At 42.7% G+C, this 26,574-nt stretch overlaps 1 protein-coding gene across 1 annotated transcript; it reads right to left on the reverse strand.

Moving 5' to 3' along the window:
• Positions 1 to 809: 809 nt before the first annotated feature.
• YWHAQ (tyrosine 3-monooxygenase/tryptophan 5-monooxygenase activation protein theta) lies at positions 810 to 24,205 on the reverse strand. The gene is made up of 6 exons (XM_087775867.1): positions 24,049 to 24,205; positions 22,480 to 22,864; positions 5,991 to 6,114; positions 3,466 to 3,629; positions 2,976 to 3,071; positions 810 to 1,884 (listed from the first exon to the last, which is right to left on the reverse strand). Exons 2-6 carry the CDS (start codon positions 22,771 to 22,773, stop codon positions 1,825 to 1,827), a joined length of 738 nt encoding a protein of 245 aa, XP_087631993.1. The 5' UTR covers positions 22,774 to 22,864; positions 24,049 to 24,205; the 3' UTR covers positions 810 to 1,824.
• Between the last annotated feature and the right edge of the window lie 2,369 nt (positions 24,206 to 26,574).

The raw sequence follows: 26,574 nt of genomic DNA on the forward strand, positions 1-26,574 counted from the left end.
TCATCGTGCACACTCAAAGAATGAACAAAAACATGGAAGGTGGAAGATGTACCATCAGAAGCCTGCAAGGACTCGTCATATGTCCTTTTTCATGATGTCATATCCTGTCTAGCCAGGACACTAACAGGAGTTAAATATTTTCAAAAACCCACCAACATGGGAAACTAAGAGGTAGAGGTTTAGGAAAAAACTCTTACGTGATCAGGGTGGGGTGGGGAAGCAAAAAAAAAAGAAAAAGCAGAGCAATGTATTACTACAAAAGGCTCCAAAAATCGGGGGACACAGTAACACTAAAAGCAGTCTATGAACAACAGAAAGCAGATTATCATGTGGCAGCATACAAACTAATGTTCTAGAGCAGGACAAATTCCTCTAAATCTCTAAAAGTGTAGCTGGAATACTGTAATAATAATGATGACCATCAGTGAAAAAACACAATGGGAGGACAGACTGGAGAATTTCAAGAGATTACAAAAAAAAAAATAAAATGTATAATTTAGATGAGGAGATTTGCAAGCCATGGAAGAATATTACGAAATTGGCTATTTTTTCTTAGGTCGTTATTAAAGTGAAGCCATTACCTCAAGTAGATTTAGTTATTAAGAAGTCCACATGTCAGGTTAACTACGAAAAGTTATCCAGGATCTTTTCTTAAAATGCACATCATTCAAATATGAAGTGAGTTCATTGAAGAGCAGACTTTTAAAAAGTATGCACTAGATTTGAGAAAGACACTTCTAGCACAAGACACTTAGATTTAAGTTTAGCCCTTAAGCAATTACATGGAATTGTTACAAGTCAACAGTAAGTGGTTTATAAAATGTAATTTTATTTAATGTTACTTTGCTGTTACAGAGGGCATAACATTTTCACAAGGCTTTTTTGGGACTACAATCAATGATTAGCAACACACAATAGTGGTCCAAACTCTCTAAATAACAATCACTGGACAAACTTGACACCTTCTCACATGTGCACAAACCTGCATGGAAAAGTACTAAATTTTATACTTGGACATGTGAACTTCAATTGGTTTTCCCATTCCAGTGTATTAAGAAATGACATGCACTTTAGTCTGCCAAAAAGCACTGCCTGCACTCCGGCAGTAACATGCTGCTTCTAATACATAGTAAAGTGAATACCAGAACTACAGAGGCAGGAGTGTAAGTGAACTTTTATTGGGAAGGGATGTCAACTTAAACAGCAGCAACTGAAGATTGAGAGAAGCCCCTCTTTTTGAACACACAAGCTTCTGTATTACATGATACAGGAAGCAACTCAATTTGTCATTTTCCAAACTAGAAATGCTCAAAACTTGATCTGGCCCAATACTTCCATATTCCTACTGAAAAGAATACACAGTAGCATGTGAAAGTCAATTATGGAAAGGAAACCCTGCAGAATAAGAAGGGAATGTGGAGAATTAAAAGCTTTGTGGAACACTCTTTAGTTGCAATTAACTACATTTTCATATCTTACTGCATACAAAACACAGTCAACTGGCAGGAACTGGTTCAGATTTGTTTTTAAATACCAGGTACACTTTAGTCCGCTACATAAGTGTTTGGAAGTTACTTATGTTTATATGAAATGAAGCTATTAATACTTTTCTACAGCAGTAACCGCACACCAGGAAGGCCAGGACAAACACAAATCAAGGAATGGAGTTTTCCCAAAGCTGCAGTGTGAAAAGACTATAAATTGATTTCCATACACATGGATGGGTTTTCTTTGCTATAGGAAATCCAAGTGGAGCTATAAGGAATGGAGACGTGTAAAAAGGTTTCTTGAGAAGGAAAGGGAGAATGATGCCCCACGTGCAGTTTAGTTTTCTGCACCTTCTGCAGCATCACATTCTTCTCCTGCACTGTCTGATGTCCATAACTAGAAAGAAAAGAAAAACAGCGTCAGCTTTCAGAAGCGCAGCTTTACTTCCAAAAAGGGACAACTATTGACTGCATAGAAATGATGATGAATTAGACTTAAGGATGCCTACAAAGCACCAGTGCACTGGAGCTGTACAACCCTGGCTTCCAGTACTTGCTCGGAGAGAGGTAATTGGAAATAGTTCCCCTGTGCACAGGGCACAACTAGCTGTGCACCTCAGGTATCAGAGGCAGAGCAGACAGTGTTCTAAACAGGCCCAGACTTCTGTGCTTAATAGCGAGCTATGTCATCGATCCTAGATCATTCAACAAGTCTGAATGGTAGCTTCATGAGTAACATCAATTTCAAAAGCAGCGGTCTGAATCCTGAAAGTGAAGATTACTGTTTTGGTTATTGAAACTAAGCATCTTATAGCGCTAATAAAAGACATTTCTACTGAAGGACTATTGCAAAATAATAAATGTTGCTGTAATTTTAAGTGCAGTGAATATCCAGAGAGGATATTCCCTAAAAAATTGCCCTAGTTACGTATTTTAATAGCACCTAGTGGTTCCATTAGGCACTTTTCTTAAATGGTTAATCATTCTAATGCATACTCAAACACCAACTGATTTTATTCTTAATACATTGAATTTCCGGATCTTTTCTTTTAAATGACAATCAGGAAAACGAATAAAGCAAGCTGCACTGGATGTACACCAGGAGAGACGTTTTGTTCCTGAGGTAGTCCTCAAAAAGTTCCAGTAAGAATCCCTGGCAGATGACGGAGTACTATTTTTTGACTCCTTGTCCTATCTTGTACGCTGTTAGCTGAACGCACCTTCTCCCCCCTCCACTGAAAAGGCCAGCAAACAACGAAGAACGTGAGCTACCCAAGCTGTTATTCTAGATTACACAGCATGAAGTTGCTGACATCAACTTACACTACATTCAAACTAAGCTATGAAAAGGTATAGTAAGGTAAATAGCCCGAATCAGTGCTATGTTTTGTGCTAGAGCGAAATAAGGGGTTTGTTTCATCAGAAATTCAGTCTAACGAAGCAAATACATGGTTACAGAACCAGATAGCACAGAAAAAGGCAACTTACTGTTAGGTTGTCTCTAAGCAACTGCATGATGAGAGTACTGTCTTTGTATGAGTCTTCGTTCAGTGTATCAAGTTCTGCAATAGCTTCATCAAACGCCTAAAATAATTAAACCATCTTTAGTCTTTCTATTAACTGATCATTAAGCAACCAGAAGCTAAACCTATCAGTAAAGGTAGCTTTTAAAAAAAAAAAAAAAAAAAAAAGAAGCAACATTAGGTTAATGACCTGAATTGCTCTATTTGAAACAGAAGCATAATAAGCATAATAAAGGCATAATAAAAGCTTGCCGTGTTGCTGAAAATTTAAGTCACATTGTAAATACACCCTGCTTGTATTCCTTTAATCCCACTAACAATATGAGTTTGGAAACCAGATATATTAAATAGGATCATTTCCTGCATAAACTCTAGGAAACAATCATTCATACTATTTTAAGCATAAACTCTCTTCTACTGTCTCTGCAGGCATACAGAAGAAAAAAGTAACTTACTGTCTTTGCCAGTGTGCAGGCAAGCTCAGGATTGTTGAGAATCTCATAATAAAATACAGAGAAGTTAAGAGCTAGACCCAAGCGAATTGGATGTGTTGGCTGCATCTCCTTCTTGCTGATATCAAATGCCTCCTGATAAGCTCCCTGTGAGTTTTCTATTGTTTCTGTTAAAAGAATGAGAAACATTAAGGGTTTGTTTTGTTTTGTTTTTTCTTTGTTTTGTTAAGATATGACTATTTCATGTACTCCATTAGTAGGAGACTGAACAGTCCTCTATTTAAGCCCCCTCTTAGCAAAACACTGCACTTAAAGAGCAAAGGTATTCAAGAGACAGATAAACACACAGAAGTTAGTAAATACAAACATCCAAGATTACTATATTACCTCCACGGCCTTTGATACTTTAGGTACAAAAAAAAATTTGTGCATTACTTTTTCTACAGAACTCCTGCTTCATTCCTTGCACAGGAAGGACATGCTCGTGTGAGCTGGGTGTGCAGAGTAAAGGTGGTTACTGTCTGTACGGCCCTACTTCTTCTTGAGGAAACTTGGAAGACATGGACTGCATGTTCCCGAAAAACTGAAAGTCTGCCTCCAAAAACTGGGTGTAGACAGGTCAAGATAAAAAAACCAAGGTCGTGCCCAAAATAACTGGGAGAAATACCACAGAGAAAAGGGGTTACCAGGCCACCCTAAACATGCCTGCAGAAGGGAAGGAGACCGCAGGAAAAGAAAGGCTGTTGTCAGAGCTCAGAATACAGCTCTCTGAGGGAGCCAATACCATAATTGCTCTAGAAAGTGCTGGGAAAAAAGTTTGGTAAGTAGAATCTGTTAAGTATTCAAAAGAGTCAACAACACAGACTTGAGTTTTTCAGTATTCACACTGTAATGAGTGCTAACAGACTATTAATTTGTTGAGAACAGGTGAAAAAAGGCAAAAAACCTAGCAAATGCAGGAAATAAGTTAGCTTATAAGTATATAAAATATATTTGAAGCTGAGAAAATAAACAGCTGCTTAGAGGTGGAACATCAGAAAAGCTCCAAGTAAAACCCCTAGAAGTTTGTGAGAAGTCAAGCACAAAACGTATGCACGGTGATACACATGAGCTGTAACTTCCCAGCAAAACACCAAGACCTGCTAGTAAGGCTGGCAATCAGTCCCTCTTCTACAGTAAGCACCCATATCAGCATGCGTATCACTTTAAATGCAGCCTTTTTAGCCAAGATAAGCTGGTATTTCTCTGCTCAGACAAAGCTACAGGTTTGTAACTGTTCCTCGACAAAAAATATAGATCAGTTTATCTTTGTGAAAGCCAAAGGCAAGTTGTCTCTGCTACACTTGGGCCTGTTGTCATTCGAATCAGGCGAAGGGTTAAGAATTTCTGAACGGAAATCATCAACGCAAAGACTTTTACTCCATTTTGTATATTTTCATCTTTCAACTTAAATGCTCTTACAATACAAGGAGACTAACAAAGCCTTTATTTAAGTGACAATCGGCTCTGTCCTCCCACTTTGCAATTCAATCGGTTCAAACTGGCCAACACTGTCGGATGCCTACCATGCCCAACCCAACGGGACAGCCAGTTCAGCGGTCTGCCCGCTCCAACAGTCCATCTCCCTTCTGTGTCACGGCATCACTCCAGGACTAATTTTAGTTTGTTATGCAGAAATGTATCACTAGCTTATGCCATACTAAGAGTTTTTAGCATCACAACAGTATCTGGGCACCTTGCAAGACAGTTGTAATACTTAATTCAATACGTCCTCTGACTAGAGTTAAAATCCTCCCCAGAAGAGCTTCCTGAGGTACTTACAACCACCTATGCACATGTTCTAACTTCTAGGAATGTTCTACATTCTCAGGATGCCCAGTACCAAGTGAGAGTACCAGCTGTGAAGTTTTCCAGGCCTTTTCTGCTGGATCCAAAAGGGCAAACTAAAATTACAGGGACAGTATTATCCCTGGAACATCTGCCATTTCAGAGTGCAGCTCACACTTTGGATAGCATACTGACCTAGTACTTTTGTTGCTTCTTTATAAACTTAGGTGACTACAACGAAGTCTGCTTCACACTGAAATGGTTAAAACTTATAGATCAACAGGACTCCATCATGGAGTAAAACGTGTTGCAGAGATCTGTTTACTCTTCCTGACCAACTTTATTTTAGTAAAGAAATACAACCAAGCAACATCAAATATGTTAGCAGACCTTCACCTAAATTGTTTTCCAGCAGCTCTGAATAAGCATTGTGGAACAACTATCCAGAAGTTTAGGGTAAATGACAGGAACACCAGTGAAAATTCCCTGGCCTATTATGCTTAAGGTCTATTCAGAATTTTACTCTCCATCTGTATGGCCACTGGAGACTTCCAACTGAAACGCAGTTGTTCCCACTCAGCTAACTCACGTGAATTCAGAGTAAGATACTGGCACGTGCACTTCATTTTACTGTTCCCTTGCCGTGGCCCAAAACTGAAGTTCATTAGCTATTAAAGACCCGAAGACCACAAGGTACTTACGTTTTCTGTCATCACCACAGGCAACTTCAGCAAGGTATCGGAAGTAGTCTCCCTTCATCTTCAGGTAGAATACCTTGCTCTCTGGATTAGTTGCATTAGCTATTAAATATTTGTCCAACAGCTCCTGAAACAACAACAACAAAAGACATTGACATATTGCATACACCATTGCAACTAAGTTCAATCTATTTTTCTTCTCTCCAGAGTTTGGACAGACTCAAATGTTTGCTACAAGGAAAAAAGGAGTTTTAAGGGCATTTTAGATAGATGCACACTTATTTAAACAAACTGTGTAAAGGCACAAAGCTAGAGACTACGTTAAGATGATCAGTCAGCCATCTGATCAGACTGCAGAAAAAGTAACAAGAAAAGGTTTACTGGCCTATAGTTTCAGGATATGAACTTCTCATTTCAAAAACGTTGCAAATGAGTAAGCTTTTACTGGAAAAATGAAACACTATGCAGAAAGTTTCAAAGCTATTTATAAATATTAACTTATTCCCACTTCACAGGAAAAAAGTAAGAAAAACAACTCTGCTATTTTTTGTATAAATTGTGTTTGTTAGACTTGTGATAAGGAATCTCCAGCCCATCTACCAGAGAGAGCCAAGGACTCAAACCCATGTAGTCAGCAGCCAGCCTCACCGAACCCTACCAGCTCTTCGCAAGGCTGTAAGGTAACAGCCGCTCCAGCCTAGCAGGGAGGCATCCCTCATGTCCGCCCCGGGGGACGGGGAGAGCTATGCGGTGCTCTCCAGCACAGCCTGAGCTGCTGCTAATGTCGCTCCCCTTGCTCACAGCTCTCCTACCTGATAACCAGAGGGACAGGGAAAGGTTTACAAGCCTCCAGCAAGAGGAGATAAGTCTCTCTCCAAGGCTGCAAGGCCTCCTAGCCCTTCCAGGATAGGGGTGAAGGCGAAGGAGAGAGGAGGTACGGGATTTTCCCCCAGTGAAGGGGGTACATCAGAGAACTGACAAGGAGGAGAGCAGTTTCTGGCTGCCCTCCTTGCCTCTGAGCCCTGGCAATTTTACCTAACTCGTTACCACAACCGACCCACATTCTCTGGAGTTGACAAAAGATGTGAGTAAGTTCCAATAGACCCAAGGAAGCCCCACAATACTCAGAGCAACTTTACACTAAGAATTCAAGCGATAGAGATCTGCATTCAGTTACCTGGAAAATAAACAGGTCATAAAAGCAGCAGAAAGTTTCCACAAAGCTTGCAAACTGTGGCTAGTTAAGTCAGATTTTTGTTACAGGAACACGTATCCAAATTCATGAAGCAGCTACAAAGAAAACGTTTAAGGAACTGTAAGCTTTCAGGGCAAAAACCCTTACCATTTTAATTAGCAACTGTTACACTATAATCAAAATAAGCTAATTTTAGACACAAACCTACTCCCTCTGCATACCACCATACCATTATTACTTCCTTTAATAACCAACAGTAGCAGAGCAATCCAGCTGAAAGCGTTTACTCATTCCAAGTCCATTTGAGGTGTTGGCAATTATTTTAAACCGACACTTGTAGTAGGGTACTTCCAAGTGGGTGAAAAAAGCATTTTTGCGTCTACACAGCATGCTTACCATGGATGTAATACTGCATATAGCTCCACAGGGAAGCTCCCTTCAGAGGTCCCCCTAGCAGGGCATTAAGAAACAGTAAGGAGTTACAAGCACTCTTATTACCACCCTAGAGAAAACGTCAGGAGGGTAAGATGATACCGAGCCCGACATACCCTTCCACTTACCACATCAGAAACAGACATTTTTAGGACTTTTTGTAAGGCTAGAAAACCACTGCCAAAGACTAGACACTGGCTAGCATGGCACAGGGATAAGTGGGGAATTTGTATAACAGTTCAACACAGTGATGTATGCGAGGGCTTGAGCACGCACATTGAATAGGACACCTCACTTGTGTTATGGAAAAAGCAGCAAAACCTTAGGTATGTTTCAAAACAAAGAGTTAAGACACAGTAGGCAGATGGGTAATACAACCCCACATTAATACCATTATCTTGCATGAGTCATTCCCATATTAGAATGAGTTATTCCCACGCTACAGGTTCCTGCAATGAGAAAAACTTCACATTCTGGCTCGATGTTTTCCTGATGCTGTTCTCCTATGATGGATGTCAACGCCAGCCATAAAAGCACAACACTACACAAACCAGTTTCAAAGTCTCAGACACGACAACGCAGTAACCTCAAGTTTAACACAGAAGTTTGATTTCACAAGGAACTGCCCAGAATGATGAAAGCTGACATGTAATACACCTACGTTTAGAAAGGTTCCTTAAATCAGCCACGATCAAAGAGTAACTACCAGCCTCTAAAGGCCATCCCAAGGTTGGGAATGCATTAAGCAGCAGAGATTGGATTTATCCATTTGCTCAGATTAGATGTGAAAAAACTATGCCGCAGTCTAAGGAGCACCGACCAGACAACCAAGAAATATATGTTGTATCGGATTTTAAACCAGATATTTGACAAAACTGTATCTTTGATTTTTCTTTTAAATGCTGAAATAAAACTTTTCAAGACGTTACAACAACATCAACAAGGGAAGAAACAGGCATTTTTCTCGTATGCCTTCCAAAACCTAAGGATTTATTGTAAACTTAGGACATAAAAAATATTGATCTTACTACACAATTCTGCCTTTGGAGGCAGCTCTAGCAGTAGAGTACCGTGCGTAACTGACGTGCCTTGGTTATGACTTAAAAATACTAACACCCTGGAATCCAGTGTATGCTAAATAATGTTTATAGGAGAGCTTTGGCATGTCTAATTTAAGCTGAGCCTCAAACCTACATTTCCTAAAGCATTAATGCCCACTTTTTTTTTTTTTTTCTCCTTTCAGATGGGGTAGGCCACACACTTCTTCCAGGAGCACAAAAGGATTTTGCCCCAGCCCCAGCCTGGCTCCAAGCGCGTAGCGCTGCAGCCTGTGCGTCAGTGCATCCTGAAAGTGCTGCCTCCATTATGCAGGTTTGAAAACCAGTGGTTCTCTGCAGATTTCTGAGAAACTTGGAGAAAAAAAAGTGGATGCTGAGAAGGAACCGTAGTTTTTCCAGACAGCAAAGAGTGAGTTACGTACACTGCTGTATTTCCTAGGCACCCCTCAGCTGGAGGAGCTGAGCTCCCCAGTCAGCTGCTCCCACTCCCAGTTCATCTCGAGGGCCTCCTAATCCTCACCACTGCACATGGTAAGGAAGAGATCTGTGCCTCTATCAGCCAGGGTGGAACATCCTCGTTCTGGACCTTACGTATCCGGTTTTGTTTTTTTAATAGCCTTAAATGGAACAAGATCTCATTTATGAATCATGTACGATAGAACACAATACAAACAGACTTTGAGTAAAGCTCATTATTTATCTATCCAGACATTATCTTTCGAATCAATAATGTATTTGGTACACTTAGAGAGCTATTCCTCTCAGGACACCATCACTTCTTGGAAGGCATCTTACCTTCCCTCTAACAGACAAAATGTTGGTGGGGCAGTGAGAGCAGACAGCACAATAAGCTAAATGATTTACTTTACGCTGTTGTGAGTCAGTAATAGCCAGGAAAACTCAAGAATTCCTACATCTGTTCTCTATCTTTCCCCACTTGGGCTTTTCTACCTTTCCATCAGACAGCAATCAGCCACGATTCCTCATTTTAAACATCAGTTGATAGTAAGTAAAATGAATACAGGCAGCCTGAGCAATGAAGCAGACCTCAGCCAACCTCAACATTTATTACAATCAATTTTACCTAAAGAGAGACAGGCACTGCCAAAGGTACGATTCTGTGAAGTCAGCCAATACACTAGACTGCCATCCATGTTCACATACAGCAAACACGCCCATTCACTTTTTTTTTTTAGTCAGAGAAAGTTACGCATCAAAATACAGTTGCCACCATCATTAAGAACTGTGACTGTTCTTACCACCTTCTAAACCAAGACCTGAACAACCAGCAATTACGTGCTCGACAAGGTCAAACATGCCTCAGACGCTGCCACGAAAAGCCAGACGATGTTCAAGCTGCTGGCCTGCCCTGCTGGTGGGTGACTCTCAGAACCACGAGCAGTAGGAAGACGCAGGAATCAAAACCCTGTCCTCAAGCCAGACCCTTCGTGTCCTGGTGCGGTTGCACTAGAATAGGTTTGCACTGTGACAGTTTGTGGTTGGTGTCTGCTCCTTCCCCCACACAGATACATTATTCTCAAGTGGCGTGCTGCTCCTCCGGTAGCGTGACAGGATTTCCCACCCCACTTCTCATTAGTGTTGTTCATCCATCTCAATTTATTTCTACCTTCACAGTGTGCTAATACTCTTGCCGTCCTAATAGCATCATATTCTCACATATGATATTCTTTTCCCCTCCTACAGAAGGCAGGCTTATTTATTGATTTATTAAAGAGATGCCAGCAACAAAGAGCTACCAGTCCCTGGAACAGATCCGCAGCTGCCTGAAGGAGCCATGGGGAGCAGGCTAGGAGCCTGGCAGCAATCCACTTCTCCCCCCTTTAAAGCTGAATTATTTTTTTTTTTTTTTAATTTTTCTCTCCATTGGCAGACATTCCTTGACATGCCAAGAGAAAGTTACATTTCAATTGCCTTTTTGGATCCTTCTCCAGTTCTACTTTTGTTCTTTCCCAGCTGAGTAACTGTCCTTTCTTAGTCTCTTTTCCCCTCTGCTTAAGCAGGAACAAGGGTTGAACACGCGATTGTAGTATCAGACCATTGCAATTAACCTGAGCCAGAAATACTAAGTTTAATTCACCTGCTCTCATCACTTCCCCATTATTTCAGCTTTATGAAAAGCAAGCCCTGAAGGAATACGCCAGCCCTATCTTTACTTGAAGCGCCTGATACAGACAAAGGAGCTCCCTGAAGACACAGCTCCTTCATAATTATTTGTTGTGTGTGCATCCAGCCAGCCTCTCCTTACATACACCACGCACACATCCCCTGCAATTCACGTACCAGTCCCGCTCCACGTGTGCTTTCTGTTACCTGTTTTCAGGACAACCCCTTCTTTTAAAAGCTGACATCAAAACGGAAAGTCTCACCAACCTCGCCCCATCTAAGCCTACTTTAAAAGCAAAGCCTGATTGAGACACCACGTTCAACCACAGTGTGCACTAAATACTTTCTGTACAACTTAACTATGTGGTAGGTTCAAGTGGCAGAAAAATACCACCACTATCTGATCTGTGCTGTTCTCTCTTCCCACACATTCAGCTATAAAGAATCTTGACAGCAAAGATGAATTAAAATAAAAATCTTGAATACCAAATTGACCTTTGAGCTGCCTTCAGCACTTGCACCATTTAGAAATGGACTTGCAATAGGAAAAACAAATACATGAGTGTAAGTCTCTGCTTATATTCCAATACCATTAGCTAACAGATATATTCTTCACACTTACCCATTCAATACCAGAGGATGAACATGAACCAGGACAGCTCCAGAGATTATCTACTGATCACAAGTAGTTTAACGTCAATTTTCAAAGCAAGCTAAAGCTATCATGTGCCTAGGTACCAACAGAAGTTCTCAATGTGGTAAACTGAAGTAACTCAAAATATTTACAATGCCACCATCACTCAGATGTCAACACCTACGACATGTTTGGGTCACATCACCAGCCCCAAGTTATTTAATGTTATGCTATTAAAAGACTGATCTACATTGCCATTTTCATTTCTCACCAACTTAGTACAGTATATCGTTACTTTTGCTCCATCAGAAGGAAAAAAGTCAATGTAAAAGCAACCATCAAAAGCAGCAATGCTCTCCAAAAGTTTGCCCCCATAAATATAAACTGATTAAGTTGCTGCATGATCTTTAGCAAGGAGGAGTGTGACAATGTTCAAAATTGCTGGCATAGAGTTTTGTGAATACAGTCTATATAAAGTTTGATTTTCAAGTTAGACTGTTTCAGCAATATTCTTGTGCTTAACGACCATATATCTTACTTCAAGTTGTTTAAAACACCTTATTCCAACACCATCTTCATCTTCTGGGCATATGATTTTAAATGCTATTCTTTAAAAGCAAACATCATAACAGTTTGTGGGAAGTAATCTGTATTTGCAGGTTTTAGTAATTTAAGACAAAGTCCTCTGCTGGGCTTTAACTCATATGACACAAAAAGCATCTAGAGAAAAGAAAATCCAATAGTATTACTCTTTTTTGATACAAGAACAGACTAATCAATACCAATGCATATAATATCAAAAAGAAAAAAGTTATATTCCTCCTCACCCCATTGATGGAAAAGTTCAAGGGAGGGGGAACAACACCAGCTTGAACTTCAGAAGCACTCTGCTGTCCAAGTGCTCATCAGACCTGCCAGCAGAGGAGGTGCTACCATTCCACAGGGTACTGATTTTCACAGGTCTTAGAGACTAAACTGAGTTTTATTGCTGTTTCCTAGGTGTTCCTTCCCTTCCTGAGCCAACACTGAATAATGTTCCCTGTTTTGAGCTTTTAAGTGCTTTTAGGTTTGGTGGGTTTTGTTTGGGTTTTTTTTGGTTGGTTGTTTTTTGTTGTTGTTGTTGGGGGTTTTTCTGTTTTGTTTTTTTTTAAGGAGTATTGAAGCTAGCCACCAGAACAGATGTTACATGGGTGACAGCAAGTAACTCTCATTACCTAACACTGTACTTTCCCGTAACAGCATACACTTATTGGCCAAACTCCACAGAACCAAATGGTCACATGCAAGTGAAGAAACTGTTTCAAAGTAAACCTATTTTGAGACAAGGTTCCTTAAAAATAATGCACATGCACAGAGTGCATGTCAACACCACTTTTTTTAGCAAGCTAACTCACCACCCTGAACATGGATTCAACGTCACAGTCCCATCTAGAAGATGAGCAGCTTGCATCCAACAAGCACACTATGCGAAGTGTGTGACACTGAATAAATTCAGCCAGGGCTACAGCATGCAAAATACTTGGAAGAATTCTTCAGTCTCAAGTATTTCTGAAGGTCCATCCAGCTCCCATATGAGAAAAGCCACCTACAAGCAGCATACAGGGAAATGGTTTCCACCCTAACTGCAGTCAAAAAGTACAGCTACGAAGTTGGTGAGGCAGCTCAGACCAATATATTCCCTTAATATAACTGTTAAATGCGAATTTAAACACATTAAATGTTCCAAAGTGTTTGACAGCACAGATGATCGGTGTAGGCTCAGACCTTTCAATAAGGCTTCTACTCACAAATGACTGCCTGTTTTAATCGCCTAGTAAACTGGTATTAAGGCTTCTCGACTCTTTCAAGTATAATCAGTCATTCCAAAGTCCACAGTATGACTCATTGCAACCTAAGTGTGTTTTAACATTCAGCAGTTGTTTTCTTGACAGGAAAGGGGGAGTCCCCTGCTGCAACAGTAAGATCACTTTACTTTCAAAAGTGTAATTCAGCAGAAGTAAGTTCTTCAACCTTCTGGATTCAAGCTCTATGCATCAGCTCCTTTTGGGAGAACATTAGTTTCCATACAGACCTCTTAAGACCATTAGTATTTCAGTTTATATATTGAGGAAAACACATGCATGCCTTTCCAGTAATGACATGGCCTTAAGATGACCTGACAAAGCACTGTCAAAAGCAGAGACAAAGGCACCTGGCATGGAAACGGAGAGGGTGACCTAATTCATCTTTTCCATTTGGTTCTGAGTCTTTGCCTACATAGTTTTAAAAACTGGCAGCCAATATTTAGGACTGGCCCTGAATGAAGTATCTGGAATCCCACTTAACAGATGCATTGGAAGCCTGAGCTGCAGCACGTCTGCCCACACTATTCCCACCTGGGGCTGAGATTAATTTCATCTAGAATTTACATTCACTGCTTACATTTCTCCTAAAACAAGAAGTTAGAAACTCCTGTGGTCCCCAAAGAACCACGTAAGCCAGGAACTAGAAGTGTGTGGAAATGCAAGTTCTCCTTTGTATAGATTTTCATTAGACAAAACCAACAATCCAGTGAAAGTCAAAGATTATTCAAGGTTTTTATGGAAGAGCCTAAAGTCTTCCAGTTTCCCCCTGCCAAATGTAGAAATGAGTCTTAAAAAAAAACGTCATTCCCCTTTTCAATAATTTTAAATTTTTGCTGAAGTAATGGCCATACAACACAGCCAAAAGCTTTCAGGAAAAATTTCTTAGTATCGGACAGATTTATCTCAACTTGATTCTAACATTCTTCCATGATTGCATTTTCCATATTTCTAATTCCTCAAAATACTTCAAGTGTTATTTTCCTCTTAGTAAACATGCATTACTGACATCAAATTCTTCCCTTCAGAATCCTGACTACCTAAAAGTTTCTTCCGGCATCCTCCATTTGTGATCTTCCATAATATGACAGAATGAAACAAAAAAGTCTCAATTTGCATTTTAAAATATTTCTATGCTCTGCAGCTACAGAAGCCCTGAAGGTATGATTAAATGATTGACTGAGATATATCTAGACGAGCAATACTCAAAATGAACAACAGCATGCAGGAGTTACATGGGTTTAAGGTACATTGCCCTTGTGCAAATAACTGATTTTTAAAGCCAGCCTTTCATGATAATAAATGAACCCTGGAGGGCCTAGATGTTTTACTTGCTTCAGTTCTGCTCTCTGCATGGGAGCCCCAGATCAGAGGCTTGTGATCACTGAAATCAAGAAAGATAACAAAAAGATGCACTTTCTTCCCATCGCTTAGTGCAGCTAGAAGAGCCTTTTGCATTGTTCAACTTCACCTTGAAAGAAACCCAGCAACGTATTATTTCATTTGGTGTATTACTAGGAGCGTACCAGTAATTTGTTATTCCCCAAATGAGACAACCTACAGCAATGAAGTCTAACCCTTAAGTCACAAAAACTAGAAGCCAACGTTTCAGATAACCTTGCTATAACGATTTCTCATCGCAAGTGAACCTTGACTTTCTTGCTAAGGCCCTGCTACCTACTTCCATTTAAAACAATTTCTGCTTACAAGAATTTTGCAAAACGTATTCAACTTCAGAACAGAACTTCCTGAAGAAGAGGAAATATGAGGCTGTCAGTCTGATAAGAGTGTATGTAGTGTATTTAGAAAATTTATTATCAGAGCAAATGGAAAGTTTTCCGTTTCCAGAGCCTAACATGACTCCTATATCCAACTACTTCAGTGGACGGATCGTATAAATTAAAGGACAGAATAAAGTTTGATAAAGGTTTATTCCTTGCTCTAGCAATGTTAGAAACCGGTAAATCAAACCCTTGATTCCTTTAACAAATTAAGAGAACGGCACAAGCAAAATCACAGCTAATTCAGGACTTTCTAGTTCATAGGTCTTTACATCTGATGTTTTGGTGGGTGCACAGAACCACAGGATGTGAAACTCGGCACTTAAATAACTGCCTCCTATGTTTAAGTGCCCAGTTCACATGAACTGTTATTCAGATGTACAGAGTGAATTAGCAAATTACAAGCTTACGAGTCAGATCTATTCTCAGCTAGAGTATCCTAATGTTGGTTCCAGCATCCTGGGAAGCAGAAGGATGAGGAGGAACCTGTAAACATCAGGCCAATGAACTCTATAGAGCTATATGGAGTAAGTGCCACAAACGCAGTGTTCAGAACAGTCTTACTTACCTTACCCTAGTTAGTCTGTGATAAAATTAGCTTCAAGTTTATGGTCAAGTACAAAGGCACTTAAATACAAACAGCAAGTAACATCTAGGGGCATTAGGCCCATCATTCTCAAAGACCAAGAGCATAATATCAAAAAAGGGGCAAGATCTACACAAAGAAAATATTGATTAATCAAGCACACACCTTCACCTACCAAACTTACAAAGAAAGTATATCCATGCGCTCTCACCAGCACCTCCCCTGCCATTTTCCTCACTACTTTCCTTTGAAAATCAGGTATCCTCCATTACTGAAAACAGACTACCAAGCTTCTGTGCCCATACAAAAACTGGTACAATCTACTGCTTTTAATAATGTGCTAAACAACCCCAATTTGTGCCATCATAAAGAAATCAACCACTAATAATCTTCAAGCTTGAGTGTGTTCTTTCCTCATGAAGTTCTGCCTCTCTGATATATAGCCTTCTACATTTTACTTCAAAAAGGCACCCATCATATTAGTATCTAAGGTAGTAGAAATGCCTGCGAGACAACTGTCTAGCAGGTAAACGTGATAGTGATTTACAAAATCTGTTAAAAGCTTCACTGCATTATCAGAAAAATAGAATTTGTGTCTTTGTTGTCCAGTTCTACCTAGTGGGCGCATCCTACTTTCTCAAGGCCACCAAACCTGTAAATGTCCTCCAGGAAATTTTAATTATTCTAGATGTACAAGTGGACTGAGGTATAGTATAGGCAAAGCTTTAATAGCCTTGACTACAACCAGGCTAGTTAATCTATAGCTTAACCTCATTAAAAAAATGGACTTGACACTGGAGACAGATGAGGCTTTTGCTGCCCCATTCTCAACAGCTGGTCACCTGCACGGTATTACGATTTCCTATTTTCAATTACTCCCCATCCTGCTTCTCACAGGATGTTAACATTCAGGAGAGGCCTTTCAGAGCTGTAAGGAGCTATAACTTTGCAGAAGTGCAATTCTCTGGTGGTCATTTCTTAAACTTAAGAACACACAAGCCCTTGATCTTCAGGTTTTTCTACTTTCAACAGATATAAAGTTAACCTTCTTCTCAGCTTTCCCTCACAATGAAGATATCCATGCAAATCAAATCAGTGATCTAAACTCACCCCAGTAGCTTCCGAAAAAGGAAATGACACTGCACACACAAATAACATAACGGCGCAAGTTTTCAGAACCTCAGACAGAATATCTTGCTGATGTTTATCTTGCATCCTTCACTAGCTTGCTTGTCTGTTTTAGAAATTCAGTGTCCAGTTGCAGGGGGAGGGGGCAGCAAGCAATGACTGCATGGGATGGAGGCCTCAGCTACCATCAGAATTCCTTGAACTATTTTTAGTTGGGCTTTAACAGCTTTCAGCCACTTCAAGAACCTTAAACAGCATTCTAGGCTTTGTTTCTGCAAGTGTCAGTCCTTTCTTAGAAACAGATTCAGTTTTCCTTGCACAAAAGTGTAGTATTCCAGCAGCAGATTCTAAAGGGCAAAAATAGACGTAAGAGAAGGTACAACTATGAATAAGTCAAGTTCAGATCATGAATTTAAATTTAAAGTTTCAAGCATATTAAACTAGAAAAGATTAATGCATTAAGTTCCACAATACTTATCACAAATGTGTTGATGTTTGCTAGAAGTTGTGCTAAGAACACAAAGGAGAATCAACTCGCTCCCCAAATATTACCTTTCATCAAAAAGATGATTGTTACTCCAAATTAAAACATTCCTTTAACAAATGTTAAAAAAAAGTTAAAAAAAAAATGTTAGAAAACTCCACAATTCTGGATTTGGCAAGAAGTAATGTTCCCAACTTAAGGTCTGGCTTTGAGTCATGAAGTAGCTCATCCTCTTAGTCAGTTACTTAAAAAGGATGAGTCAATAGTATTTGCTTTAATTTACAAAAGGTAAAAAAAGTAATACTTGAAACACCGTCCCAACCACTATCAGGACAACTAATTCAAGTCCAAAAGTAGTATTAACTTAAGTGATTAGTACACCCGACCTTCAGAATAAAACTGCATCGTACATAGTTCCCAGTGTCAAAACACTGTAATATCCTTTTACCCGGATGCTAGTTTCACCTCTACAACACTATGTATTTCTGTATAAGCTCTGGCCTTTCACTGAAAATAGGAAAGCAGAGAAAAAGGATTCACAAGACATGAAACTCTAGTAAATTGTTCATATAGCAGCATCAAGCTGATACTTACTGAGTCTGCAAAATTTCTGCATGTATAATAAAAATCAAGATTTCACTTTTCTGTAGGCCAAATGTTACAGTAGGGAAAAAACAGGGCTACAGTCAAAGCTTATTCATCATCTGACATCAGATATTTTAGCTGACACGAGGAATCTATTTGCTGCTGCAAGAAAATACCACCTTCGTTTTCAATGAAGCTATGAACTTGTGCTGTTGAAAAAAGCTGCTTTGAACATTACCTTCTAGTATGGGGATTCTCGTTTTGTTTATTTTTAAGTGATTAACTTTAGAACTAGGTCTACAAAATGCACAGAAATCAGAAGTGGACATCGATTTTTTACCCTTGTTTTTATTAGCATTTATTGTTTCTTAATGACACAAAGCAGAAGTAGCTACAACATTGCAACCTTGGGGGGGGGGGAAGGAAGGAAGGAAAGGGGAGCTGGCAAGAGCAACACACTAATACATGCTTTCAACAATTAACACTGCAATCTCACAGAAGATCAAACATTTACAAGCATCCTCTCAACCTTACCACAGTAAAAATTGAAATAAGATACACCTTACAGCTCAAGACTGTTTCATTGCAGGCACCGCCACAGGGTACAAAAAAGAATCAACAGCAGAAGTAATGTTACTGTTGGTCCATTTTTAAAAGTTCATGATGCCCTTGGTCATTTCTAGAAAAACTGGCTGACATGGGCCTGACACAGTGCAATGTAAAACTGTTTACAGAGGACAACATAAAAATAGATGATTGGAAACAACTGAAAAGCCTCATATATGTGACTTTCTATGCAAAAACTTAAAAGCATATTAAAATAAACTTTTGAGTTTCAGCTAGAGACATGAGGAGTAAGTCACCATCAAGATACAGTTGTTTCCAAGCCCTAATGATTTTAGCCATTGCATCTTCATCAAGTTTTAAACTGTAGGCAAGTAGTTACCAAATCTCATCTCTATTGCTCTATAAAGAGTTCCAACAACATCAGGACCTAGAAACTGAACATATGCAGAGCACTAACACACACACACACACACACACACATGGAAAAACCCTCAAGTTGCAAGCGGAGAGTGAACTGCTTCCAGGCAAGGGCTGGCGTCCTTCCTTCCTTTACACTAGTTCTCTCTGAAGAACGAAGGAGCTTGAATGCAACACAAGTTATCGCTACCCAAAGGAACTGAGGCTCTCAGAAAACCCAGCAGTTTGATCTGCTCCCCCAGAGAAGTTCCAATTCAAAAGTTACCATTTTTGAAAATCTGATGTCACTAAACAGCAGGGTGTATACACAACAAAGCATTAGTCTTACATTGCACATCCCATCTCCAAAGTTTCACACATTATTTCACTAATTACGTGAAAATTGCTGCTGCACCCATCCCTTCTACATTGTCTGGTATCCCTGTCTTGAAATCACTCAGAATATAAAGAAACGTGAACTTTGTGCTCAGAGAGTATATGAAACAACATACTTCAACTTTACCTTGAAAAAAAAGTTAAGTTGCCAACCTGTTTCTTTATTCAAAGACAAGAAAGTTTCAAGAACAGTTTCGCCTATGATTCATAAAGGATGATTCAACATTGATTCTCCACATTACCAAAGAATTTGTCAATCAATACAGGGACTTCAATAAAACCTCCTAGCGTACCTTTCAAATAAAACATTCGTGCAAGTTGTTTGACAAAGTCATACCATTTCTTCACTAAAGAGCCACTCTCACCTGAAAGACCAGTCATAAAATTAACAGTTAAAAAGAGTTCAGATCACATCTGCTCCTACTTGAAAGACAGGCAGTTAAAGAAATGTCTTCACTGCTTGGCATGAGATGGAATATCTTACTGTGACCACTGATGGTGGTTGTACATTAATTAAATAATTATTAAAAGTTTTATTTTTATTTATGTACCCCTCTCTCTCTATACTGATATCATAACATAATTTTGGATGTTTGTATTCTAGTGGTGATTAAATTTAAGTTCCTTATCAAATCATGCCCTAAAACAATGCCTTACCTAAATGGCTCAAGGCATTCTTTAATGGAAAAAAAAGTAATTGCAGATTCAGTGTTGCTGCCTTTATAATCAAAAATTAGCAGTATTTTGTAATGCTAGCACAAGTATTTCTAAAGGAAGGTTTCTATAACAGCAGATATACTTCATTTTGAAAAGCTGTGCCATACCAGTAATAAAAAAAAAAAAAAAGCCTTTTGAAAAAAACTGTTAGTAGTATGACTAACAGCAGTCACACTCCACCCAACACATCCACCCTTGCTAAATCCAAATACTCCAGATGACAAGCAACCTTTCCATACTACTTGCCAGCAGTTGTTTCAGTTTAGCTGCCGTCTTAGAATTAAAAAAAGCATCTCTGAGATTCAGCTTAAGAGATCTAAAAAAGCTACAAGCAGTTACTATAGTATCAGTAAAGAAGAAATTATCCTTCAAAGGAGGAGGAGTCAAAACCACTTTGTGGCTCAGCTTTAGGAAACTCGTCCTTTGTAGCGCCTGCACATTGTGAGTTCCAACCTCTCGGATGCTGACTCATGGATCATAGGAGAGGTGGATGGAGGAGGAAAGGGAGAGAAGCAGAACAGAACGTAACCGCACACGGCCCTCAAAGGAAGAGTAAAGATCGGAAGGCTTGCAGTAGATAGCTGACACCTCCTCCTACCAAAGGAAAGCAGGTCTTTGCCGGCAGGGCAGAACAGGAAAAGCACGCACAGCTGTAGGTTTCGGTCTTCACTACTTCCTCCTGCCTTCCAGGCGAGAAGGGGAGAGTTGCCAACCAGGCCATTGCTGTGGACAGAGAAAGACTAGAATGCAGGGAAAAATTCGGCTAGCACAGGAAGAGCTTGCTTTCCCTACATCAGAGGTTTGTGTTAGCATGGCTACCAGACTACCTGCTGTCCACCATTTGATGCGACTGGAATAATTTCAGTACAGACACTGCGTGAAATGGCTCGCTACCTTTATCATTCAGAGACGTTCAGTCTCCCTGCGGAATCACGAGCTCCTTGTCAACACGGTACAGCAACCAGTATGAGATTTTATGCATAACCTTCTCTTAGGAACTAGATTTGGTAGAAAGACAGAGGGATATTAAGAAGTCTGAAGAGTGAGCTTTATGTTGAGGTCCCACAAAGTTAGTTCTGAAGCGGGGCACTGAGTAGAGGAGATCGAGAGGAGTGACAACAGCACGAATGCTGGCATCCCGTCACACAGGTTCTAGTGAAACTCTTGTCACAGTGAACAAGTCACATCATTTTCACAAAGGTGAAAGTTTTACAACTTAATTATGCTTGTAACTGTAGAAACAGCTTCTCTGGAAGACATGGACTCTTAAATGTGTTAAGGAATTAACTCAACTGATTCATTAAGCTAATGAATTTCCAAATTATCTTCAAGCAAAGGTAACTCATTTTGACTGATTCAGAAAAAAAAAACCCCAAACACCTAGGTGGCAACATGCAAGGAAGCATATAGGTATTTTCAGCACAATCCAAACAACGTACCCTTGTATGTGAGCCAGAACACTTAAGAAGCAAGTTCAGCTACTTCCAAAACAGCCAGCTTTAAATTCAGGTCTCCTAAACCAATCTAGGATACATTTACCTCAAAATTGTTTATTTCCATATAGACTTGCTTCTTCCTGTTCTCACATTAGCAATACTAGATACCAAAAAACCAAAAAATGTAACTAAGAGGAGCAAATAAACCACAGAAGATTATCTGCCACACAATTACTGTTGCATTACACACATGCAGCTTCCTGCAGCCACAACTCCCTGGTCACGTAGAACAGGGTCCAGCAGCCTCCACGCTGCTGACATGCGTCTCTTCAGCTCCCACTACAGTGCAGTACAGTTTTGCTATTGATAGCATCTGGAATTCTGCTGCTTGTACAGAAATGTATTCCTGGGCTTTGAGGCATGCTTGGGGTATCATGCCAGTCTTCACACCTTAGTTTTACATTATTCCATAATTACTGCAAATTCATATTAAAGATTCCCCCGAGAAGTCAGCTTGAATCTGACAAAACCAATTTCTACGTGTCTTTATTTCCTATCTTCAATACAGATGTCTTACTTTATAAAATCATATTTTATATTAAAAATATCCTCAAAATGTCTCTTAAAGACCCCTTGAGAGTATTTTTCCTCACAAGAAGTAAATGAAATGCACACCCAGTTACTTTAAGTACTTGTAACAAGTAGCTCTGATCTGAAAAAATAAAGGTGTTTTCTCATTTTCTTTTCAGCTTATGAATAGATAAGCTTACTAACCACAGCACAAACATGCACGAGGCTAAATTCTCTACATCTCTGCAATTACCTAGCACAACACCGCATATGGATCACTCCATCCAAAAATGTACTCCAAATACCCTCAATTTTGAGTGTGTATCTCAAACACTTCTATACATATGGGGCCCATAGCACAGTGCAGATGATCTTCCTCCTCACAGTAACCCACGTAACGGTTGCAGAAGTTACTGCACTGACTTCCGCTACCCCAGAATAATGCTTCGCATGATATTCCCCAGGCAAGTTCCCAGTCTTATTCCCCAGTACAGCAGTACACATGAATACTGTACTTCCCTCCCTTGAAAAAAACAGAAGAAAAAAGAAAGTCCCCACTCACCAGCACGGTGGTGCAGATGGACCTGAGCTCAGACTCCACCTTCTCCCGATAGTCCTTGATAAGCTGCATCTTCTTGTCACTGGTGTCCGTCTTCTGCTCAATGCTAGAGATGACCCTCCAGGCAGAGCGCCGCCCCCCCACTACGTTCTTGTAGGCCACTGAGAGCAGGTTGCGCTCCTCGTTGGACAGCTCGGCACCTTGCTCAGTTACTGCCTTCATGCAGGTGGCCATATCATCGTAGCGCTCAGCTTGCTCAGCCAGCTTGGCTTTCTGGATCAACTCGGTCTTATCCATGGTGGCTGGCAGTGGGGCAAGAGCAGTATAGTAGCAAAAGCAGGAGAAGCCGGGGACGTCACACTACCAACACGAGAATGAACCTCAAAACCTGCCAGAAAGAAGACAGCAACCATGATGCTAGGACAAAACACCACAGAACACAGTCTTATGCCACTCCTCGCAACCCACCAAAAAACGAGGATCACAGTGAGCCTCACCTCCCCTTCCCCATCTCCAGGTGCTTCTCGTGGAGACGGACTGCAGCATCCTGCCCTTCCACACAGGGCTAAGGGGAGAGGCACTTGTCTCAAGGGTCCACCCCTAGGGAAACCACGACCTAGAAACCCAACTGGGGAAGGTAGGCTCAGCGCTAGCCAAGGGACAGCAGCCTGAGGACCAAGCGCTGGAAATAGCTATTTTTCCATCAGAGTGGACTTTTTGTCCTCACCCTGCTTTTCTTCCTTGCCTTAGGTGAACATATTAATGTGCCGTCTAACAGGGACCCGGAGAAGGATACCTAGCTACCACCAAGCCTGGGGGGCCTTGCCCAAAGCCCTTCCCCCGTGTGCCACCAGCCCCGTAGGTGAGAGCCGAAGAACGGCGGAAAAAAATAAATGATAAAAGGGAGCGAGGCGAGCTGGTCCCTGGGGAGGCAAGGAAGGGGTTAAAACCCAACGGGCTGGCAGAGCGGGCCGGGATCCGCCTCCCTCGGGCACCCGCGCTCCGCGGGGCGAGCCCGGCCAGGGGAGCTCGGAGCGGCCGGGCCGGGGCAGGGCGGGGCGGCCCGGGGGCCAGGCCGGCGGCCCAGGCCGCTTCGCCTCCTGGCGGCGGGGCGCGGCGGGGCCCGGGCCTCCCCGCCTCCCCCCGACGGCCGCGGCGGGAGTGGCCGCAGCTCCGGCCCCGGGACCGCGGTCCTCGGCACGGCGGGGGGCGCGGCGGCGGGCCGGCACCGCCGGCGGAGGAGCGCGGTGGCACGGCGGTGGGTGGGGTCTCGGCCCCGGCGAGGGCGGGGGCCAGGGGCGGTCGCGTCCCCAGGGACGGCGGGGGGCGCGGGGACGGCGGGGAGGGAGGGCGGCCGGCGCTGCCCCCGCGGCGGCAGGGCGGAAAGAGGAAGCCGGCGGCCCCGCCGGGTGCGAAATGGCGGCGCTGGCTGGCTGCGCCTCCCGCTCCCCGGGGCCGCCGAGCGCTCCACGCCGCGATCACAAAATGGAGGACGCGGCGGCGGCAGGCAGGCAGGCAGGCAGCGGCGGAGCAGGGCCCGCGCCCGCCGCCAGGACGCGGCACCGCGCTCACCTGAGTCCGCTGCGCTAGGCCGGGCCGCGGGCGCCACCCGATCGGCTGCCTCGCTCGGGGCTGTGGCGGAGAGAAAGAGCCGCTCCCGTCTCCGGCGAGAGCCAGCGCTAAAGGGCGTTGGCACAGGCAAGCCTACCCGCTGCTCGGCCCGCGCCCACGCGGCCAATCGCAGCCTGGCCTGCGAGCCCGGCTCCGCCCCTCCGCGCCCCGGCAGCCAATCCGGGCGGAGCGCGCCGCCGCGGGGGCGAGCGCAGGCAGGGCACAAGCTCGGTTGGCCCGTGGGCTGCGGCTGGGGCCACGGGGTTTCCTCCAATTAGATCCAGGGTGAGATGACGTCACTGTCGCCATGGTGATGCTGCTACACCCCCCCTCCCCCTTCCCCGCCCCCGCAGCCCCCCGCTCCCCTGGCCCCGGCCCCGGCCCCGGCCCGCCTCTCCCCTCGGCCGCCGGCGGGAGGGAGATCCTGCGGGAGCGGGGCGGCGAGCCCGGCCCGGCCCGGCCCGGCCCGGCTGCCCCTGAGGTGGGAGGGGCGGGTATGGCTCGCAACGGCCGTCGGGCTCTTCCGGAGCGGCAGTGCTGGGCCGAAGTCCGCCTTCCCGCGGCCGGGGAGGAGGGGGGTCGGCGCGGCCTGCCGCCCCGCCCTGCCCCTGCCCGTGCCCCGGCCCCGGCCCCGGCCCGGACGGAGGCGCGGGGATTTCACACGGTCTGCTCCTGACACGTGTTTTTTTTCCCCGATGGCAGGTCCCCAAAAGCCGTTTTCCAGTGAGGGAGGCTGCGCTGTGCCGCTGGGGCGGGGGTGACAGGAAAGCCTGCCTGAGGGGTCACGCCCGCGCGGGGGGAGGCAAGCATGTCACATAAGCAACAATCAATATATTTACTTTTTTTCCCCCTCTTGATTTCACCTTGATTTTTCAAGAGGTCAGAGTTGTGATGGACACAGACTGGAATTTTAGATCCATGCTATGACTTACGAATAATAAAATGTTACCCACTCATGAGTGGGTACCTGTGAGGCCCCTATGGCCGTATGTCTGTCCAGAAAGCTGGCTGAGCGGACGCAGGGTTTGTCTGCAGTCACACTGCCTGGGTCTCGGAGGATGCGGTAAGGACACAGTGGCTTTGTGCTGTTTGTCCCAGCATTCACCATACAAAATTCAGGTGGGGATCAAATGCATCTGGCCTGTCAGGGCTCCGGCCAGGTCGGGTTCACCTGATGTCTTTGTGCAGTACCCAGTCTCTGCGTGAAGTGATGAGATTTCTCACCTTTGGTTTCAGCATCACCAAATATAGTCATGCTGAGGAACTTCAGCATCCAGATGGGATGATGAATTCTCTGAATCAACCCCAGGATGTTATTGTCTCAACTCGTAAAGCTCTTGATCTGTGTTTGAACTGGGACTGGGATTATGTATGTGGAAATTAGATCTATGCTGCAAACAAGTCACTCTCTTTGTGATCTGAGTTTGGGAAACATCTATTCCGTTACAAAAAAGGACCTATGGACAATACCCTTTTCTAAGTTAATGAAACTCTTTCAGAAAGCATTATGGAAATGTATTACTCTACCCCAGAAACTACTGTCTTGGCAACTTGCTACAGTTTTAGGTTGCCTTTTTAATCTTCCTTGTCAGTAGGTTACTCTCATTTTCATCAAAGTCCCTAATGATTATCTTCATTTACACATGAGGTAAAGACCAAAATTGACCAATTGTGCAATAAAACCTTTTTTTGATTAACATCATGTCTCCACCAGAGATAAAACTAACCATTCCACTTATACAGCGCGGATGAGTGGGTTTTATTTGAGGAAGGACAGCTGACCTCATCAAGGCCACCTCCTTCACTGATTCCCCTCAAAAATGGGGAGGGTATTAGAATTAGCCTCATACAATTTAGATCACATCTCTCTCCCACCTACTGAGAGGTTGCATTAAGAAATGCAGAACCATCTGAAAAGTTGGGAAGTGCTGGGCATAGCCAGTCTGCGTGCGTAGAGCCATGAGATGGATCCAGACTTCACTGCACGCGTGATGTAGAGTCTGATACACACGTGCAAGGCAGCTGCGTGGCCTGCGTGTCTGGCTTCAGACCTACAGTGTGCTGCAGCTGCTTGCTTTTCAGGTTTGGGTCCTGTGGGCTTATGCGACTTAAGACTGCACTGTGATATGGTTTTTAATCACACAACCATAAGCTCGTTTCCCCAGAGGAACCTTGTCTCTAAGTAGGAATGATGTTCTTGGGGGAGCTTTTATGAGAGGAGGCTCAAAGAATTTGTTGTGTTTAGTTTAGCAAAATAAAGGTTCAGAGGAGATTTGATGTTGTCTTGAAAAGAGAATAAACAACATGGATGTAGACTTGTCATTTAAATGGAAGACAAATGTGTGTAAAATGGACATCAATTAATTTAGACTGTGAATTAGAAGATTTGAAATTTTCAGAGCAATGAGGCTGTGGAACAACTTCACTGTGGCGAGGGCAGGAAACCCATCCGCTTTGAAAGTGGAGCCTGATCAATTTATAAAAGTG

The sequence above is a fragment of the Nipponia nippon genome, unplaced genomic scaffold (genome assembly GCF_047370975.1).
Source record: "Nipponia nippon isolate SJK-2023a ecotype South Korea unplaced genomic scaffold, ASM4737097v1 scaffold_4, whole genome shotgun sequence".
Taxonomy (NCBI): Eukaryota; Metazoa; Chordata; class Aves; order Pelecaniformes; family Threskiornithidae; genus Nipponia; species Nipponia nippon.